Below are 20545 nucleotides of genomic sequence, written 5' to 3'. Positions count from 1 at the left end.
CTCAGAACAAGATGTAACAGCTGTAGTTAAAATTACCCCATCTCTGCTGCCTCCCACCACACAATGGAAAGTTATTTTTAACTCCAGGTTGCCCAAGGGATGCTGCACGGTGAGATCTGTTGCATCATTGCCAGTGGTCTTTGTTTAGCAAGAAATTTCAGAAAAGAGAGCCCTCCCTCCAGCCAGCTGGGATCAGACCAGAGCCCAGGGGTGGGCACCCCTGTGAACTGACCACTCCAGGCTCCCCAGCTCCTGTGAGAGGGCTGAAGAGCTTCCACTGAGGCAGCTCTGGGAACGCAGAGAACCAGGTGTTTGGCCAAGTCCTCTTTTGCTAAGCTTTTGTTTTTTATAATTTCAAATAAACTTGGTGGTCTGAAGCTACTCCAGGAGTGGCGGTGGCATCGTGCAGGTAGGACCTGGAGAGCACGGAGTCACAAGGACAGCGACACAAAACCAGAGGGGATTAGCTTTTAATGCGCTTCCCAGGGCAAACCCTGAAATCGTCAAGATGCCAGCAGGAAAAGTAGCTGGCTTGCTGCCCTCCTGACCACGAATCAGCTACCAAACTCTCCCACTGCCAGGAAAACTCACACAGAACTCTAGGAACAGCTGTGGTAGTGCACAGGAGCACCCCAGCCATCGCCTCCTCATCAGGTGTGCCCACATGGTCCCCTGTGGCAGTGGCACTGTCACATCTGCAGCCCCAGAATGGTGGCACAGCTTCAGAGCTCCCTATGGGCACCTCATGCAAGAGTTCAGAAGGCTCCAGAAGAGACACTGTGCAGACATGAGCACAGTTATCTCTGTTCAGCTTTATCTTTCTGGCTGGGAATGACTGTGGTTCTGTTACATTTGCTCTCAGGGGTCTCTCAGATTGCTCTGTTGCATGCTCAGTCTTTTCCATATCTGACTTCATTGATGTCTGTATTAAAACCCAGCAGCACGTGTAAAATTGGGAGCAAGCATTTTGTGCTACTTAGCATCTCGGGGCTAAATTTTTAGACTACAAGAACATTCTTTGTAAAGGCTTTTCTCTTTCTCCTGTGTCATCTGCAGCAAACATTGTTATCCAGTTGTTTTGCTCTGCCTTGCAGGTTAGTCCCTGTGCCTGCTGTGTCTCTTGAGCTTCGTACTCTTATGTTCTGTCCCTGAGAGAAGTCCACATATTGGAAAATGAGACAATATGCCCCACACCACAAGATACAGCTACCACTGCTAGGACTTTGGGGAAGATCAGGAAGGTCTGGAAGCCAGCAAGTCTCCCCCAGGGCTGTATTTGGGGTCTGTCAGTGACCTGCTGTGTGCCCCAATCACTGCCATCCCCCTTGCTTGTCAAAGCTCATTTTCTCTTCCTTCTCCCTGGGAATAATCCTTTGTAATACATGGGAGTGCTGTACAGACACAGGTTTAAGAGCTGTGAATACATGGAGTCCAGGGTTAGGTGCATTCACTGCAAAACATAAAATACATCTGGTACTCATACCGAAGTCCTGCACTATCCAGCACAGGCATGTCAGACCCCAGATTGCACATCAGCCTCTGAATGCAATGTGTATGCGTAACAGGCATGTACCTCACCAAATTAAAAATAAAACCAACACCACTAAAGGATATGAGCTTTTCACCTTAAATATTTAAAAAATAAAGAGAAGGAGCCTCTGAATTTTGTTACCATTCATGTATACATTTATTAAGCTGAAGGAGTTTGATCATGACATGGTATGTTACTAGAACATGTGAGATCTCTTTTTTTTAACTTCACTAACAATGGTTAATCACTTTTTATTTTTGGCTTTCGAGCTTAAAAAAATTAACTCTTTCCGCATTCTCCATGAAAGGTTTTCCTACGCTTTTTTTTTTTCCTTTTGTTTTCTTACAGTACAAAACAAATGTTTCTCAAAGATGTAAACAACCATAATGGAAATGAAACTGCTCTTTACTGTTATGGATGTTAGATTTATGTCATGTTAGATTTATTTCAGCTGAGTGACTCCTTCAATGAAAATTCTTATTGTTACCACCATCTGCACCACAATAGTGCCTGTAGGCCCTGGTCAAGGCTAAGGCCCCTCTGTGCAAGGTGCTGGACAAATACTTGGGTGTAACTCTGAGGTCCCCGGCAAGAACAGCGTTCACTGGTGTGCCTATAACCCTCTCTGTCTCCCCTTGCCCAGTGGTGATCCTCAAAAATGATAGGAGTCGGAGTAAAACTACTCTCCAAACTAAGTAGTCCTGTGTGTAAAGCTGCTCACACTCATGGGAATGCTCATACGAGTAAGAAACTCCTGTGGGAGAGGTCTGCAGGATTGAGTCCCTGGATTGTTGAACTCCTTTGCAAGAAAGCATGCAAGAAATGCAGACTGGTTCCTTTTCTCTAAGGTTTCATCAATATAAGTCTAAGAGAGAAAGGGACAGGGTCAGTTGCTCAGTTTCAGCACCTCCAGCATTTTGAGTTCTGATCCCCAAATTAAAGAAGTCTCTGCTCTGCCATAGGCTACTGTGATCAGGCCTGGAAAGGCCTGTTGGACGGTCTTTGTCATCAGGAGGTGGTGGTTTACCATTACAGCATGGAGGGCCTTTCTTTTATGGTATGAAGGCTGCATCCTAGGCAGGAATTGTGAAGATTGTGTTCAGCCATGAGCAGAAATCATCCTGAAAACACTTCAGAGCAATTGCAGTTTAAATTATTTTAAATTGACACTTGGGGTGAAAAAAACAAAAAAAAGAAAAAGGATTACATGAAATAAATAGCAAGGAATCAATGTCCCTGCAGAGACGTAATGTACTCCTGCATAGGAAGCATCCCTCGCAAATTACTCCCTTTATGTTATGTCAGATGTTTAAATGAACCCTTTAGAGCTAAAATACAGTACTCTGAAATGAGGTTAGAAAAATTTTAAAAGGACTAATGGGAAATGTGTACATTGCTCTCTTTAAAACAGATTTCCCACCTGGGTAGTCCAGGAGTGTGAGGCCTCAATAGACATAGAGCCGATCTGAGATGGCAGCAGGCATATGTGTCATGATCTGCATCCGCAGCCACCAGTAGTAATCCATGGGGTGGTAGCGGGTGTAGGGGGTCGTGGACATGAGCGCATGGGCGACACTTTCGATGACTGGCGAGGTGTCTGTTGAGCCGCTGTTGCAGTACGTCTCCATCTTGCTGACTTGCTCATCAAAGTACTTCCTGCCATAGTCTTTGCGCACTATCTCAGGGAGCTCGTCCCACATTTTGTCAGCTATGGCTTTGATTCGCTCAGGACTGTACAGGTTGGTGGCAGCTATGAAGTTACCAGGCTCCACAATGCTGACCGTCACCCCCTGGGGCTGCATTTCATACCGCAGGCAGTCTGAGAAGGCTTCCACACCAAACTTGGTGATGCAGTAGGGTGACCGGGCAGGGCTGCCCATCCGGCCCATCATGCTACTGATGTTCACCACACGACCTAGGCAGAACCCAGAGACACAGCTGAGCTGCGGTACCTCATCCAAGGCTGACACCTGACACACACCACCCAGAGCCCTGAACATCCATTGCACACCTGTGAGGGCTGCCTGGCAGACCTGCCAGTGGCTCTAGCTCAGCATTGCTGTCCTACGCAACAGCCTTCAGGCAGGAGAACAAGCCCATCACTTGTGCTCCCAAAGCTCAGTGCTACAGGGAGCACAGAAGAGGCTAGACAGAGCCTGTGCAGTGGGAAACAGGATTGCTCAGCAGGAATCAGGGCTGAGCACAGACAAGAGGAAGCAGCAGCAAAGAAGGCCTCCAGCACCAAGGCTGAGCTTGTTTATTCATTAGTCAAAGGTACAAAATCCAGGGGCCCAATGGTGGCTTATAGTATCTCCCTCTTAAAAGGGAATGGATTGCTCCTACACCACAAACAGGCAGAGCAGTCTAAGTCTCTGCACCCTTTCCTGTGCGACAGCTGGATTGTGGCTCCAGGCACAGAGATGGGGCCTTTCTCCTCTCCAGAAGCCATGCATTTTGGCTGAGGAGAGTGCTGGTAGGGGACTGTGGATGCTGCAGTCTAATCCGAGGCTGCAGTTCTCTGTACCTCCTATCAGTGCTCATTGCTGAGTTGTGTTAAAAAGTTTGACCACAGAAGTGGATAACCTTCCATGGTGGAAGAAATGCTACCTGGGCCACACACAGCCCAGATCTGCAACACAGGAAAACATTGTTAATGTCTCCAGATACCTCAAGAGTAAAAAATATTCTCATTTAGTCAGGTAGTTGGCCCCAGTACAGGAAAGCTTTTGTCCCTTTATGCTGAGACCCATGCAAGCTCCAAGTCTGTGTTCCTTTGCTGTACAAACCCCACCTCTCATACATTACAAGCACCCAAAGTAACACAGCGCACAGCCGACAACTGCCCTGCAAGAAGCACATCATAGGACACTGCTGCTGCCCACTCTGCAGCACTGGCACAGCTGGTGTTTGTACAGAGGGGAGGATTGCTCCTGGCACTGGAATTTATGGTGAGCTGCAGCTTCTGAACAGGTAAAAGAAAGTATGATAGATTAGATCTTGCATAGGATGTTGCAGGAAAAGACAGCACAGATGGGAAAGAGAAAAAATAACTGGTTTTCAAGACTGCTGCTTTGCTGTGTAACTCAGACCAGTCAGTAAAACTGTCATTTTTGTTTATGCTGTGGGTCCCATCCTGTCTGTAAGAGTACAAAGGTGGCCCGTGGTACAGTGAGAAGTATAACAGACCTTTCGGCCTCTAACACAGCAAGACATGGGGCAGGATGAGGGGCCTGCTCCAAAGAGGACAGTCAGGAGTAGATCACTTACCCTTTGACCTTCGGATGAGTGGGAGGAAAGCCTTGGTGGTTCGTACAGTCCCCCACAGGTTCACTTCAGCTACCTCCATGTAGGTGTCCATGCTGGTGAACTCGACTTCCCCAAATGTGGAGATCCCAGCATTGTTAACCAGCCCCCAGAGCCCTAGAAGACAAAATCAAGCACAAAGCTCTCCCTCTGTGGGACTAGCGAGAGCAGCTTGGAAAAGGCCTTGCTGACAGATTATTGAACCATGTAACAGAGCTTTTCATTACAACTTGCATTGACGAAAGCCAGACAGAAGAGAATCCACAGTGAACTTCAGTCTCCTGAGCAAATATAACCGCCATCAGGATGTGTCTTTATGGCTCAACACTGTAGCTACAATGCTTCCCAGGATGTTCTGAGACAGCATAGGACTTCAGCCTTGACTAAGCTGTTCTCCTTGCCATTCTGTTTTTATCCATTATTATTTTTAAAAGAAGCAAGATATAGTATCTAAATTCAAATAATAATAGGAGAGACCTTGTAAGAAACAAAAAATTATTTCAAAATGAAATCCCTTGTGTCACTATAAGAACTAGAATGTCTGCAATGCTGGGAAGGGGGATGTGGGCATGAGCAGACATGGGTGGGAACACATGCCACAGCTTCTCCCTTTTATTCTGCTGCAAACAAGATGGGAACAACTGAAGTTACCAAGTCATTTGGCAATGAAAAGAAAGATTAAAAAGGAATTTGGAATAAAATAAAGTCACTTCATATAATATTTTAGTTTCACAGGAAACAGACTAAGGAAGGTCTGGGATGGCTTCTGTCTGCTGTTTAGAAAAACTCACTGTTATCTGTTGACTGACTGTGTCCAGACCTGTGTTCTCAGAAGCAGCTCAGAAAAGGCAACTTCATCTCACCCTGTGCTTGAGAACTAGAAAACTTAATTTACAGAAGATCCATATATAAAAATTAAATACAAATAAAATAAACTAGTTTATGCAAAATCCAAACCATAACTTTACTGGTTGTTCTGCTTTTAAACAATCTTTATGTGTTGAAGTGTGGATGTTCTTTAGGGGAAAAATGCAGTTCATTGAAGGGTGGAAATGTTTCAGGAATGCTTGAACAACTGGGGATTTTCACAGTACTGGAACAGAATTTGCTGTCATCACCTTTGCAGAATGAGGTAGGCAGGCTGACAAAGTCAGTTAGAGCTACCCCATAACTCTGAAATCCATCATATGGTATATGTAATATGTATATGGTAATATCTGCAATGGCATTAATGATACTCAGCTGGCTTTGTCATAAATACTTTGGAAAATCTCTCAATTTCCTTTGCCTTTTGAAAGTTTTGGGGTGACATTTCCATTGCTAATCCCCAATCTTTGGCACTGGCCAGGTTTTACAACATAAAGGGAGTCACATAACTTCAGGTCACAGGAATAAAGCACTAATTCCAGGGCCTTGATTTCTGTTGATGTGTCTGTAGGAGCTAGTGGAGAAAAAAAGCAGTTTTCTTTGTAGATGCTGTGTTAAGTGAGAAGCTGCTTTCTGATACGGCACATTTTAGCAGGACATTTGCTCTACACTGCTGCTCCTCCAAGCTTCGTGCCCTTCAATCATATGCTCAGCTTTTGAAATATGCTCTGAAAATGCTCTCAGAGCCCAGCTGAGGGAGCTCCTGCCACCTATGTGAACTCAGAGCCTGTTGCATGCACCTACCTTTCTCTGGGTCCTGCAAGGTTCTATTGACATGCTCTACCGCCCGGTCAACTTCTTTGCTGTCACAGACATTGAGCTGGAGAGTTCTCATTCGATCACTGTTCATGTTGTCCAAATCCTTGGACCCACCCTCTCCCTTGTCCTAGGTGGGAACAAAGCGCTGGTTTGAATCTGGACAAAAACCTTGTGTGGAATATCAAATGCATAGCAACCATGAAATCAAGCAAAAGAAAGTGCACAGGGCAGTCACAGAATAATCAGGACAGTCCTGCAGCTCTAAGAGGAAGGGGAACAGACAGGGTTGCTCCTGCAGAACACCATTCCTCGAGCATCTCCATCCGACCATGAGCCCTGCCACCAATTCAGCTGGTACAAACTGCTTCGACCACCAAGGAAGCAACCAGATGCCGCAGGGGTGGGAATGTGGTGCTGTCCTCACTCTGTCTTGCATATGGGGCATAGCGAGTAGCTTGGTGGGGGTAGGGTATAAAACAGCCACTGAGTGGCTGCACATGTACATTGCACATGCTTCTTAGTCATGTTGCCAGCTCTGGGAGCAACAGTCCTAAAAGAGGGACTGCCTGCCCACTGCTCTCTCCTTTCAGCTGATCTATGCACACAGCTCCCACTGCCTGGAGCCTCCCTACTGCCTTCAACAGACTGCTACAGAGTCCTATCAGCAAGTGCCTGGCCATCTTGCCTGCTAGTAATACCAGCATCTTGCTCTCTGTCTCCCCGCATGAGCTTTTTCTCACTCCTATTTCCCTTCTCCACTCCTTTTTTTCTCAGCTCAGACAATAGATTCCCCCATTATACACATATCCACCCACAGCCCCACCAATTAACTGTAGCCAGCCACTGAGATACTTTTCACATGCAGCCAGCAACAATGCTGCCATGCCCAGAGCTAGTCCCTTCACAGCAGTGACCCTGGCTATGGTGCTTCCAGGACACAGGCATGGGATATTAATACAAGTTTGGGACTACCCCTGAATTGCTCCCACCGTTATAAGCCACCAGACTGTGCTGGCCACTCCAGGGTACTTTTTAGAGGGTGGTGAGGTCTAGATCTGAAAATAATCACTTTTGGGAACATCTCTGTCTTCACTGTAGGAGACTCCCTCTGTCCCCTCAGTATCATCCCTCACTAGAAGTCTTTTACTCCCCATTAACAGGCTAGACACGCAGCATGTCCCACAGAATCATCTGACAGCTGCCTAGCTCTCCTTCCCCCACCACTCCACCCTCCAGGTAGCCCCGCTCGCTGCGTCAGTCTCAGCAGGCAAGTATCAGAGTGCTCTTCATTCCTGACAGATGAGGCTTTTTTGGATAGGTAGCTGTTTTCTGACTGCTGAGTGACATTACATTGTTCTAAACATGTTCAAGTCACAGGCACTCCCTGTCAGAGACTGCCAGCAGCCAGCTGTCAATGAGACAGTGCTCGGCCCTGCAGTCTGAACCCAGGCTTCCCATTTGCCCCAGGAGGAGAGTTCCCTCAGACAACACACTTTGAGTACCACAAAAGGGAGGCCATATATCCCCTGTCTCTGTGGCACCTCTCTTCCAAAATACCTTCTCCTGACTTATTTAATTTCTGAACTTACCCACTGTGCTCATGAACAATTCACTAACTTAAGTACCTGACATCTCCTCTGTCTTTCTCTACCCTTCCTTATTTCACTGCAGACTGTTAATAGTGGTTAGCGTTTGTCCTTAAGAGAAGGCATCTACTGCACTCTCTTCACATGGAAGCATACTGCACACAAAATGGAGCAGTTACAAGTCCCATGCACAGCTTACTGGTGTTTGTTTTTACAGTGACTAAAAATAGTTTTGTGCTAAGTTTGCTGCTCACTCAAAAGCACTGTCGTGCCGAAGCCAGTGTGTATGGCAGAGCATTGAAAAGCATACAAGTGGCACGTGTGGGAATGCCAACGGGAAATCAGCAAATGCAAGCATGCAAGTCCCTTGAGAACAGCAGATATAGCTAAAGGAAAGAGAGAACAGCAGATATAGCTAAAGGAAAGAGGAAGAACAGCAAGGCTAAGGTGTTTATTTCCTCAATCCCAGGTCTGCGAGGTGCTAGAAAAATCTCTAGGCCACAGCAACACACCAGTCTCAGAGGCCTTGTAAGGTGTACTGGGACTTTCACAGCATCCTCTTCTTCCTCCCTTACTGGGTTGGCTCAGCAAGCACACACCTCTGCCGCCCTTCCATCCACTTGTACCTGGGTGCTTGGACAGGGACCCCTGGGGCTGGGATCCTGGCCAAGACTTGGACTCTGGGCATTCCCCCAGACTCATGTGGCCGTTCCCTTGGCTCTTCAGAAAGGGAAGATGGGTGGTGTTAAGTCAGACACCCTGTGATTGTGCCACACCCTCCTGACATGGGATGCAGCCTGTCCCACAACCCCTGGGCCCATACACAGCAGTGGAAGGACCTTCTCATCCTATGCCAAGAGACCAGTATATCTCTGCTATCAGTGCCAGAGTGCACTGTCCCAATGGCGAGAGGACCCAGCTCTTGCATACTGAGAAAGGCACACCAGTGCCTCATCTTCCCCTTTCTATGGTCACTCTCTGGGGCCCACAGGCTTCACCTTCTATCTTTATCAGTGTGTCCTTGAAGTGGTACGTAACACCCTGTGGTTCTGAGCACTCTTGGTGAGCTCTACAGTAACTGGCCTGCATGCTGGCTTGCTCAAATAACCTCTGCCTTCTCATCCCCCTGCAAGCCCCAGCAGGCCTGAGCACACAAAGCAAAGCAAACAGGAGTTCCACCACACTCCTGACAGCCATAACAAACATCACATGTCCACTGGTAACAGATACTGATGGAAAAATACCTTCATCATCTTGGGTCAGCTGGCTCCTCCAGCTATTAACCAAAGAGGAAAAAATAAGACAGCTGCAGCATGATCATTCATTGGATCCAGGCTACCACTGTCTTTTGGCAATGAAGCATCAACACAACGCTCACATAAATATATTCACCAGTGAAAATGTTAGGAAGAAATAGTGTGTGAAATAGCACGTTGTTAGCACAGATCCATCTTTGGGCCCCTCAGTTGTGACTAAACATTTCTTTCAGGTTTTCTTCAGTAAAAATACATTGGGGGCTCAGGATCTGGCCACTCTAGGAAAGCTTTCCTGATGAAGAGTCAGCACTGCACACATTTTTAATCTGCAACAAGGGTGCGATGTTCCTCAGAACAATGCATACCCAGAGGACACAACGGCTTCCCAAACTGAAGTATGTTTCTGATGTGCAGGTGTGCTGTGAAAAACAGTCCCATCAAAGTAAAACTGAAGTTTCAGAGTAATTTCCTCTCTGTCAGGGCTAGGTCAAATATACCCAAGCAAAAGATGTTCCTTCTCATTTCTACCTCCACTTCTATGCAACATCTAAAACCAAAACAGGCTTTTTCTGCCCTTGAAAACAGCACCAGCAATAATTACAGCCTGATCAGAATTCTGCTTATGGTTTTCCTAGTGAAAACTGTGGCAAAATGAGAAATCAACTCAGTCTCCTGGAGTTGCTTTAGTTGTACATAATGTATATGGCCTGAAGACACATAGGAGACCAACCTGTTAACTAAGGAGCTTTGGCATTTTAGTGTTTTTCTGATGACAGCTGCTGTTACCAGTCTCACCATAGTCACACAGATTTTGGAACATGGGATGAGTCCAGCTAAAGAAGCAATATTTAATTACACAGTGACACAGCATAGCTTTCTGCTGATTTTTGGTAAGGAAATAAATATTGATCAAAGCCTAAAGGAGTTCTGGCATGCTGCTGCATGTCAGCTTATGCCAAAATTGTCAGAGGCCAAGATTTTTCACTAACATGCATTCAGTAGAAAGAGTACTGAAGACACCAAAATGGAAGGGAGGTTTCAGTGACGGTTAAAGACATGCTCACTGCAAATCAGGTCTTTCTGGCAGCTCAGACAGAGGAAGTGAAACGCTGAAGTAACTTTGCAGCTCTGAAATTTTTGGCTCCTGTCAACAAAGAGGCAGGCTTTTTTAAGTCTGCAACATTCTTATACTCTCTAATATTGATCTTCAGTTACAAAAGTTGAATAGGAACATCTGCCAAAAAAGTACTCATCTACCCTCTCTTTTCTTGACACCTTTTAAAAACCAGAAATTTATAAGTGTCATTTTCTGCTGCAAAGCCTGTAGAGGGAGCCCAGGTTAACACATAAACCCTTGACCCAAAGCTGAGACACCACAAGGTACAGAGCTATCAAAACACAAACTTCTCTTTTGAAAAAATGCAGCAGAAGGAAACTAGTAATTTAAACAAAATTTAGTAATAATGGAAAAATTGACAGTAGAAATAGTATTAATAACATTTACAAAACACCTGGCAAATTATCTTTAAATAATGTAACTATTCAAGATATGTTTTTAGGGATGAGTGAGCTAAAAGATCAGGATCAAACTAACAGACTCACCCCAAGATATCCCGAGGAGTTTTTTTCTGTGGGAAATGGCCATGCAGCTAAAAAAGTGCAGTGCTTCTTAAGGAGAGAGCAGGTAAAGCTCTCTCCCGTTCTGCATGACCAGGCATCTCTGACTGCCCTACAGAGCACTCCTGAAGAGTGTATCACAACTGCATCACAAAGCTATTTGTGGCCTGATTCTGCTCTCATCTGCACCAGCAGAACTCTGTCACCTTCACAGTGATTTCAGGAGACCCTCAATACACACTGAGATACAACTGTACTCAGGAACACAGAAAAACATGCTCATACCACATGCCATAAAATCACTGGTGGCATGGTCCATGTCACAATCAAAATAAACCCTGCATAAATATGTATAGTCTGAGCACAGGGCCAAAGGTCTGGACTCAACCTTACCCAAAAATTTGCTTACAGATAAACCTATAAAATTAGATTTGGGGTTCCAGTCCATTAGATATGGAACAGACCACAATGTTGTGATTCAAATAAGAACCTCCCTAGATACCATTCAGTCCTATTCTGGTCTAGACCAGGTTATGCTCTATGAAATTCAAGCATCTGTGTCATTCCCTTTGGGCTACCAACCACCCTCCCTCTCCTCAGCAGAAAGCTGTGCAGAGCGGAGAGGGAAGATTGGATTTCCCATGTATCTGTGCATGTGCCACAGGTGAAGAATACAGTTTTTGTTTTCCCTACCTTTTGCAGGCAGCCAGCGTAAATGATGAAACCTTTGTCATGTAGGTGTTGGGCCAAAGCAAATCCAAACCCTGAGTCACAACCTGTTATAAGCACAGCTTTGCTGCCAATCTGCAAAACAAAACAGAACAAAACACACTGGAGTTGAGTATTTGAAATCAGTGATTTGCAATGCACAGAACAAAACCATGTCCTTGGCCAGAATCAGTCTGTTCCCCACACTCCTTGCCAGCTACTGCCACCCAGTGCCTCCTGAAGACAAGATATGAAGGTTTCGTACTGAGTTCACTCCGGTATGAACTATTCCTATACATTCAAAACAGGGAGGAGTCCACTCTTCTGTGCCATACAGCCTGTAAGGCATGGCAAAGATAGCTTGACTGAAGAAAGGGTACAGGATAACCTTACTGACTGCTCACTCATATTTCTCTCTCTAGCAAATAAACCCTCTAGTGCAGGGTTTCAAAAACTCAGCAGAATCAAGTGGGTTTAATATTTGAAATTAAGACTACATGGTCAGTCTTTTTGTTTGGTTATTGGTATTCTTATTTTTCCAACTTACAATTTAAATAGAAACATACCCCCTTCCTTCTCCAAACCCCTTCTTCTGTCCCAAAGAGGGGCAGCAGTTAAGTGCCATGTTAACAATTGTATGGTCTATCAGACATTCCAGCAGCAAAAAGTGCACATGCAGCAAGGTACTGCTGTGGGTAGGATTAGGTAATAATTGAAAATCATTCCAACTCATCTCTTGTAACAAAAGTGAAATTTTACTTTCCCCAGCATACCCAGGTACTGATCAGGGTTGCACTAGAAGCCCAGCAGTGATGCAAGGGCCATACCTGAATTCCTCTGGGACCCTATCCCAGGGTTATGGAGCAAGATGTGCATGCTCCAGTGCTGTTACAGTGCCAAGTTCTGTGCCACAAGACAGGCAAGAAGGTAAATACCCCCCCTCTACCTTGCCTGGCACTGATTCTGGCAAACCAGCACCTTCAGAGAGAGGGTGGTTAAAGACAATGGCCATGCTCCAGATCAAAAGGTGAGGACACAGAGATTTAGTTATGTCTCTTTTCACAGCCACACTCCAGAAAGAGTGCTTTACTAAGAATTTGTCACGCAAATTCTCTCCACTCTAAGGTGCAAGATTTCATCTGCTGACTGAGTTCCAAAAATAGAAAAACCCATCAGTCTGATTGTTTATTTCCAACCTTAGCACCATGTACTGTGCTACGTCAATGGAAGCTCTGTGCTAGGAAAGAATGTGGAGCATGCTGGAGAGGTCCAGCTCGGAGACTTTCTGGCAAATCAGAAAGAAGAATTTGGTCACCAGGCTTCAGGGATTTTTAAAACCCCAGCTCAGCTGAACTAGTCGCTGGAAACCATCATCACACTCACCTGATCAACTCCACTTACATAAGAGCGGCTGCCATGTGGGGACAAGAGAGGGAAACAAAATCTCTCCACAGGCCTGTTAAAAAACAAACAAACACACACAACAGAATAATCAGGCATGGAATACCTTGTCCATACCCTGGTGCTGCACCATACACGTGAAAAGGAATGTAGTGCTGCCTACATACATGACATAGATTGTCATTTGAGAAGACAATCTGTTCTACAGTTCTCCTTAGTCTGAGCCTGTGTGTTTTTTACAGTATGAAAAATTCATTTCTCCAAAGACCTTCATGCTATTTCCAGCTGCAGAAGCTGTTTGGATAATACCAAGAATCCTAAAATAGTTCCTGGTCTAAATAGTTCCTGGTCTGGTGGCACAGAGCTGCTTCCATCCGCAAAATGGGCATTACAGTCCTTTCACTTCCAACAGCAACAACACTCTCATTTAGATCTGCACAAAGCTAGGGAAGGGAAAGTTATTCCTTTGTCTGATTAAAGTATTCTGCATTTTCTCTGATTTCCTGCCCAAGGTTGAATTTGCTTGGATCTATCTCAGGGTTTTCACACACAGCTCCACCCTTCTGTCACCTTAAATGACACTACCTATTAGATACTCTCAGACTTTCTATTCCCTCTTTGCAACTGTTTAAGCTAAGAGATACTATGTCTCAGAGCAATACTTGGCATGCAGATCTGAAGCTCCTCTGCACAGCATGTCTGACTCGCAGGAAGACAAACCTTGTTCTCAAAGAGCAGAGCAAAGCAACAGGAACTGACATTCTATTTAGAAAAGCTATGCTACCAGTAGCATCACACTGTCTTAGATCTTGCCATCATTCATCAAAACTGAGCCTAGACAACACACCAGAGTGATACCAGCCTCTGTCCTTGCCAGCCACCTCTCTGGACTGTATCAGCTTTTTCATTCTAACTTGGGGCACTGAGTGCCCTCCCAGAGCCTTCTGGCCTTCCCCTAGACTTGCTGTACTTCATCCACCCTGTGGCACCTCTGATGACACCTATGCTTCAGCAGAGCTTATCTTCCAGGCTGCTCTTCTGTCTTCTAAGTAAATTTGCATAATCATTCACAATTATCCCCTGCTCAGACATCATAGACACTCCCAGGGTGACCTTGACCTGTGCTACACTGAACAGCAACCTGCAGACGCTCTGGCCTCTAAGCTGCATCTTGGGAAAACAAGGCTGGAAAAGGTCTGCTAGGGCAGAAGCTGTGAACGAGATGGAAAGAAGCCAATTTATATTCAGGCAATGGTGTCCACTCACCTTACTGCAACAGTTTAGATATTTATTCTCTGAGTGCCACAAGCCCAATCAGCTCTTGAAATAGCTACAGTCAATTCAACTGCTGCAAAGGTCAGTACCCAGGTGAAGTCTGTGTTAACATCACAGACCTGCAATCCTGGCTTGGAACTTTCATCTCAAGAATAAGCTTCTTGGTTTGTTTCAAAGTACACAAAAATGTTAATACCTTCTGTTTTAGTTGCATGAACTTGATTTTTATTTTTCAGTGTCATGCCTGGGTCCTGTTACTTCACTGCAGAGCACTGATCTGCAGCACTCTGTGCACAGACACCTCTAGAGAATAACTGCTTGGCATTCTGCCCACCTTGACCAGAAGGCAAGGGCATAAAATAGATACCGGCTGCTGATCAGCAGGAATGTCAGAGGAAACAGCTACGATACGTATGCAATGTCAGCCCCCTCACAGTACACTAATGTATCATGAGCCATTTTTGTCATTCTGCATGACTGAATTCTAGAGACCACAACTGAGACTATAAAAATGCACAGATGGTCCTCCAACTGAATTTGTGCTTGTAACCATGCATTCACTTTTGTTCAGTTACACCAAAAAAGAAGGTCTTCAGCTTGAAGAGTCAAGTATATAAAGGCTACCTCAAGGAATTAAGACATCTGTATAAGGACAACACTGACTTTCAGATGAACAGCTGGATTTCAGGTTTAGTAGCTTGTATGTACTTCAAAAAACGCAACACATTTTTACCCTGAGTACAAAATGCACAAAGCATAAATATACTGTAAGCAAAACAAAGAAGAAAAGAGTATGCTGAAAATTCTTTTCTCAAGTTAATAAAGCATTAATTTGTATTTTTAAGGCTACAGCAGATTCCTGCTGATGCAGCTTTGGTGTGTGTGGAGTAAATAAGAGATAAAAGGCCTACGTCTGTTTGCATAGGATCTCTAACAGCTTAGCTGTCTTGGGTCTCTACAACTCCCTGTTACAGCAGCCATCCTTGACAGTGATGGTGCTGAACACCACTATCAACAGCAGTAGAACAACACTGGAGGTGGCAGTTCTTGCTTAGCAGGTCATGAGCCACTTTTAAATGGCTTATGTAGAATTAGTGGTACACAAACCATTGTTTGGGAACCCTGCTCTAAAGCAAAGCCAGTGAAAGCACTCAGCTTGCTCTGAATTTGGACTATTAAAGTCCTTTTATATATCAATAGAAAAGTTGTTGGTTTTTTTTCAGAGCTTGGAATTAGAATTACATAGGCATTTTTCTGTTCATGTTCAAAAAAACCCAGCTTCATAACTCAGCCCACCTTCATTTCTCACTAAAACGCTCCCTCTCAACCTTCTTATTTCATGTGATTAATTGCTGCTCTAATGAAGTCATAGAAATATATGACTGTACCTGGCAAGGCCTACTTGCTGATATTCAGGAATAAATCCTTGCTTGACAATGAATTAAGGCTCTACTCAGCACTCTTTTGAGTGCAATTGATTGTCCAAGTGTAAAAAAACCCAACAACATGTTGCCAGCTCCTCCTTGTATACAGAGTCATCTCCTCTGTGCTCAGCTCAAGGACTGAGCACTGGCACAGGCTGCCCAAGCAGATTGCAGTCTCCATCCTTGGAGATATTCAAAAGCCACTTGGACATAGTCCTGGGCAACCAGCTCTAGGAGGCCCTGCTTGAGCAGCTGGTGGGACCAGATGATCCCCAGAGGTCCCTTCTAACCTCAACCATGGAGTGATTGTGTAAATAAACTGTGCCACTGAAGTCAAATGAACCCTCAACGTGTGTTTTACTCAAGATCTCACTCTTTCTTCTTCTCTACCAAATTACTTACCTGAAGCCATTGCCTGGGTCCTTGAAATTCAGGGCTTTCACAGCGAAGTTCAGGAGGGGCCTGGACAGCTTAGTAGCCAACATGTTTTCAGTTAACACACTCTACCAACAGCAAGACTGTTCTCCTGAAGATCTGCAATACAAGATAGTACCTCTGTTTTAGTTGCTCAATTATTTTGTAAGTCGTGCTGACTCCATCTATTTCAACATGAAAAATAAAGTCCAAAGGAACTCATCTTTCCCCCTTGCAGTCCCTCACACTGAGACAAACAGCTCAACCTTCAACCACCTCAAGATGCTTTTAAATAAAGAAAAAGATTAGAAGCAAACTGACAAGCAGGCAGGTATTTAAAGAAAATGTCAATTTCTCCTTTAATGAATTTTTACCTGTATTCTCCGAAACAGCTAAAAATTGAGGTACTTACATGGAATATGTTATTTCAACTGCGCTATACGAAGTAATTTTAAACCAAAATATAACTTCAAGTCACAGGTGATGTTATATGTTCCCAAAGCAATCCTTGGGCTTTACAGCCAGTACAGCCATGTGGTTAAAAATACATTTCTTTGTAATTAAGTAGCTGGTGATGCTGGACTATGCACAGGGAATGATCATTAAACTCACTATGGGGTGAAAACAGCTCAAGAACAAGAGTTACGTACAGAAATTTAAATCGTATTCATCTTGGATAAAACCAATCGAGCTCACAAAACACATCTCCCCAGCTCAATGCACACCCTCTTTTACTGACACAGAAAAGCAGTATCTAACCGTTAAGGCTCATTTGCAGCTCTGCCGAAGGCCGGGCTGCTGCTGCGGCAGCTTCAGGGCCTGCAGGGAAACAGGCCTCGAGTGAAATTAGCACAAAAAGAGCAGTGCGGGGGCACCGAGCTCGGAAGAGAGAGGTCTGGGCTCAGAGGGACTGCCAGCCTCCGGTAACCCTCAGAAATTCAGCGGTTTGGATCCAATTCGAGAGCTCGGTGGCTGCCCACGCAGTTTTTTGTGAGGAATTTTGTCACGAGGGGACGGGCCTTCCCCGGGCAGGGCCTGCCGGCCCGGCCCCACGCAGGGGCGCGGCTCCCGCGGCCGGGAACGGGCTCCCGCGCTCGCCAAGGGCGTACGAGTGCGTGGCGGCCCCGCGGGGGCACGGGGAAGCCCGCGGCCCCCCGCGCGCGGTCAGCGTGGGGCGGGCTGAGGGCGGAGGCCGCGTAGGGGCTGTGCCAGCGCCCCCCGCTCCCCGCCCCGCCCGGATCGCCCCCTCCCCGCGGGCAGGACCGGTCTGCGGGCGGCCCACAGCCCGGGCCGCCGCTGCCGCCTAGACCCCTCCCGGCTCGCCTCCCCCCACACCTCCCGCGGAGGCCCCGAGGCGGCGGCAACGGGTCACCCCACGTTACCTGGAGCCGGCAGGACTGGCAGGCGCTGCTGCCGTTTGAATGAGGCTGGGCCGGTGCCCCCGGCTGCCGGGGCGCGGCGGGGGGCGGGCCGGGGGAAGGGCCGGGGCGGGCGCGGGTGGTGGCGGCGGCAGACGGCGGCGATAGGTTGTGGCGATGCAGGCCGCTGCCACGCTGCTGCTGGCGCTGGGCGCCGCGCTGCTGCTGACGGGCGGCGGGCGGCGCCTGGGCCGCGGCCTCCTCCTCCTCCTGCCGCGGCGGGCCCGCCGCGCCCTGCCCGTGAGTACCGCGGCGAGGGGCCGGGGGGCTTCGGCCCCGTCTGGGGCTCGCCAGGGGGAGGCTCCCCGGGGGCCCAAAATGGTGTCCGCGGCCTCAGCCCCGCTCCTGCTGCCGGCGGCAGTTGAACCGCGGGCCTCGCGCCTGTGGCGGGAGCGGTGAGGCCGCGCGGGCGCTGCCCGGACCGGCGCTGCCCGGGACGAGAGCGCCGGGCTGGCTGCCGTGCGGCCACCTGCTGCCTTGCAGAACCCGCCGTGGTCCGTGGGTTCGGGAAACAGCGGGGACGTGGGTTTTGTTCTGATAGTCTGAGTTCAGAAGCGAGTGTAAGAATAAAAGCCCTGTGAATGGATCAGAATCGCACAACCAATCTCTTTTATATGTTTTTTAAAATAACACATAATGTTTGGGGCTCTTTGGCTGGATTGGAGTTAGCTGAGCCCTTGCTCACGCTCCAACAACGTTTCTAGAGGCACCAGGAAGAACCTGCCAGGGAATGAGATTTTGCTGCAGGGCTTCGAGCTCGGCCGTGCCCTCTGAAACAGCCACATAAGCCTGTCTGCAGCCTCCTGCTTCACTCTTCCGTCAACTCTGCTCCTCTGACATTCCCCATCCCTCTCCCACCTGAGAAAAATACCTTCCCTTGGGTGAATATTTCAGTTCCTTTTCCTGGGATTTAAAACCTCAACTTCCTGACCCGGGAAATAAGGAACACAGAAAGTTTACTGTTTAACTGCTCTCATCTTCAAATTAATCTGTTTGATAACAAGCAAATAGTCAGGGGAGGTTACCAAAGGGAACAGGATCCAGAAAACAAGTGACACAGTGGAAGAGGATGAAGGCCAGGAAAGCATGGTAGGTTCCCACACTGTGTAGCGGGACTGAGTCTTTCCTTCCCCTCCTTTGCAATAACTGTTTATAATTTTGGGAGATCACCTGCATGGGCAAAATAAGTTCTACTATTTAACAAAGTGATTGTATCCCTGTAGGAAAAGCTAGTGAGGTGTGAGCACCTGAGCTGGCTGCAGGTTAAAATCGGGCTGCCTCGCTGGGGCTGTTTGAGCTGTGTAGAACCTGTATTACAGTGCTGTGGATCACACAGCGAGGACACAGACAGTCTTACCCTGCCCAGGTGCCACAGCAGCTGCTCCAGCACAAGAAGTGACTGCACTCTGAACAGTCCCAGGTGCCCTGGCAGCGCAGTACACCAAGCGCTGTCTCCTGAGAGCACGGCACGATGGTCAGCGAGTGAGGCAGATGAAGTTCCTCTAAATGCTAATCAAGGTCACTGTGGTGCCAGCAAGAGAGGTGGCAGCCAGTCCTGTCTGTCTGTCTCAGCACTGTGTCAAACTGTAAGCTGCAGGCTGACCTTATCAAACTGCAGGCGTGGGGCCCATTAGGCCTTATCTTGGGACTCTCAGGAGATAAGGATGATCTGGCTTTTCTGTGTTGGGAGGAGTTTTGGGGATACAATATTTTTGGCTGGCAATGGGGTCGCTCCCTGCTCTCATCCTGGAAGCTCTGTGTCCATCAGACATGGCACAAAGACAGGGGCAGCTACAGATGCGAGATCTGTTACATTGCTTGGGTTTTTGCACGCTCGTTAGTGTTGCTGGGGCCTCAGTCTGTTACAAATCATGCTGCTGTAGTCACTTTTTATTACCAGCAATTAGGGTAATAGCAAATAATTAACAATGAATCACAGGAACCTTTTCATAGTGGAAGTTGTTCCTCACTTTTCTCCCCATTACAGACAGCTAAGAGGATTTTTAAACCTTGTGTGCATTTTGGTGGTTGGTTTGTTGGGTTTCTTTTTGTTTGTTTGTGTTTGGGTTGGTGTTTGTTGTTGTTGTCCTTGTTGTTTTATTTTTTTTTTTAAACCTGAGAAATAAAACCAGCTGCCTAGCCTGCCATTTGCTTTTACTTCCTGCAGCTGAGCTGTGTCCTTTTTAGACCAGATGATAGAGAAAGCTAATGATAGCTGAGGATTGGGTATCGTCTCTGTTTGCCTGTCTTGGGCTCTGGAAGTGATCACAATTCTTTATCTCCAGCTCATTTATGCCCATTTGAGGAGCTCTGTGTTTTCAGGATTCAGCAGCAAAGGGTCCAGGGAGCTAAGGCAGAGAAAAGAGTCACATATTTTCTTCTCCAAGGGCCAGGTTGCTGAATTAATGTGGGAGGTAACCCTGGCAAATTCTGTGATCTGGTTCATACTTGATCCTCGTCATTCTTGGAGTTGTATCACTGTAAATTAGATTAAGAGTGAACACAGTATGTTTAGTTCTCACTTATGGTATGTCCTTTAGCTGCAGCTAATTTCAGAGCTTTACTAGAGCCAGCCTATAGCTGGGTGCTCTTTGCCTGAGTGTAGGCATCAGTGTTAGTGTGGGTGCTTGTGTGATGAATGCAGGGTAGCCTTTTGGTCTGTTCTCATTTTGATTTCAGTCCATGACTCACCTTTGAAAACAATAACTTCAGTGTGAAAACTAGAACGGGACAGGACAGGGTGTAGCTCCTTATTGCTGCCTGCATATCTTGAGCTTGTGCAGTAATGCTCTGATCGCTATCGCCCTGCAATTATTTCTTATTGCTGCTTCACTACCACGCATGTCAGCAAAACGAGATCAGAGAGCACTGGTGGTTGCCCCATTTCTGTCTGAAAAAGTGGCTGGACAAGCCAGTGCGATTCATG

At 46.7% G+C, this 20545-nt stretch overlaps 2 protein-coding genes across 7 annotated transcripts in view; one reads left to right on the top strand and one right to left on the bottom strand.

Moving 5' to 3' along the window:
• Positions 1-1669: 1669 nt before the first annotated feature.
• BDH1 (3-hydroxybutyrate dehydrogenase 1) lies at positions 1670-19179 on the bottom strand. Of its 5 annotated transcripts, none has more exons than XM_080349879.1 (7): positions 18977-19179; positions 16190-16321; positions 13071-13143; positions 11673-11783; positions 6506-6647; positions 4799-4951; positions 1670-3446 (listed from the first exon to the last, which is right to left on the bottom strand). In XM_080349879.1, the coding sequence occupies exons 2-7, from the start codon at positions 16270-16272 to the stop codon at positions 2977-2979; spliced, it is 1032 nt and encodes a 343-aa protein (XP_080206005.1). In that variant the 5' UTR covers positions 16273-16321; positions 18977-19179; the 3' UTR covers positions 1670-2976. The 5 variants fall into 5 exon arrangements, with proteins under 5 accessions (XP_080206005.1, XP_080206003.1, XP_080206007.1 ...); XM_080349877.1 differs by lacking the exon at positions 18977-19179 and adding an exon at positions 17584-17707; XM_080349881.1 differs by lacking the exon at positions 18977-19179 and adding an exon at positions 17584-17707 and having other exon boundaries at positions 13089-13143.
• LOC308043676 (D-beta-hydroxybutyrate dehydrogenase, mitochondrial-like) overlaps positions 17721-20545 on the top strand; it is a 21730-nt gene continuing 18905 nt past the window's right edge. The window contains exon 1 of one of the 2 annotated variants that reach the window (XM_080349883.1): positions 17721-17859. In XM_080349883.1, coding sequence (XP_080206009.1) covers positions 17737-17859 — 123 coding nt within the window. In that variant the 5' untranslated portion in view covers positions 17721-17736. Of the gene's footprint in view, positions 17860-18528; positions 18709-20545 lie in introns of those variants that run through there. The other variant, XM_080349884.1, reaches the window with a different exon arrangement.

The sequence above is a fragment of the Nesoenas mayeri genome, assembly GCF_963082525.1.
Source record: "Nesoenas mayeri genome assembly, chromosome: 9".
NCBI classification, from domain to species: Eukaryota; Metazoa; Chordata; class Aves; order Columbiformes; family Columbidae; genus Nesoenas; species Nesoenas mayeri.
Note: the sequence above shows the minus strand (reverse complement) of the source record. Positions and strands in the feature narration are given on the sequence as shown.

What these genes read in the sequence shown, in the direction of transcription:
- BDH1 (XM_080349879.1), bottom strand. Translation starts at nt 16,272, where the DNA reads ATGTTGGCTACTAAGCTGTCCAGGCCCCTCCTGAACTTCGCTGTGAAA. An exon ending in CTTGCAGGACCCAGAGAAAG is followed by an intron (nt 4,952 to 6,505) that starts GTAGGTGCATGC and finishes TTTGTCTTCTAG; the next exon opens with GGCTCTGGGGGCTGGTTAAC. An exon ending in ACTCATCCGAAGGTCAAAGG is followed by an intron (nt 3,447 to 4,798) that starts GTAAGTGATCTA and finishes GGTTCTGCCTAG; the next exon opens with GTCGTGTGGTGAACATCAGT.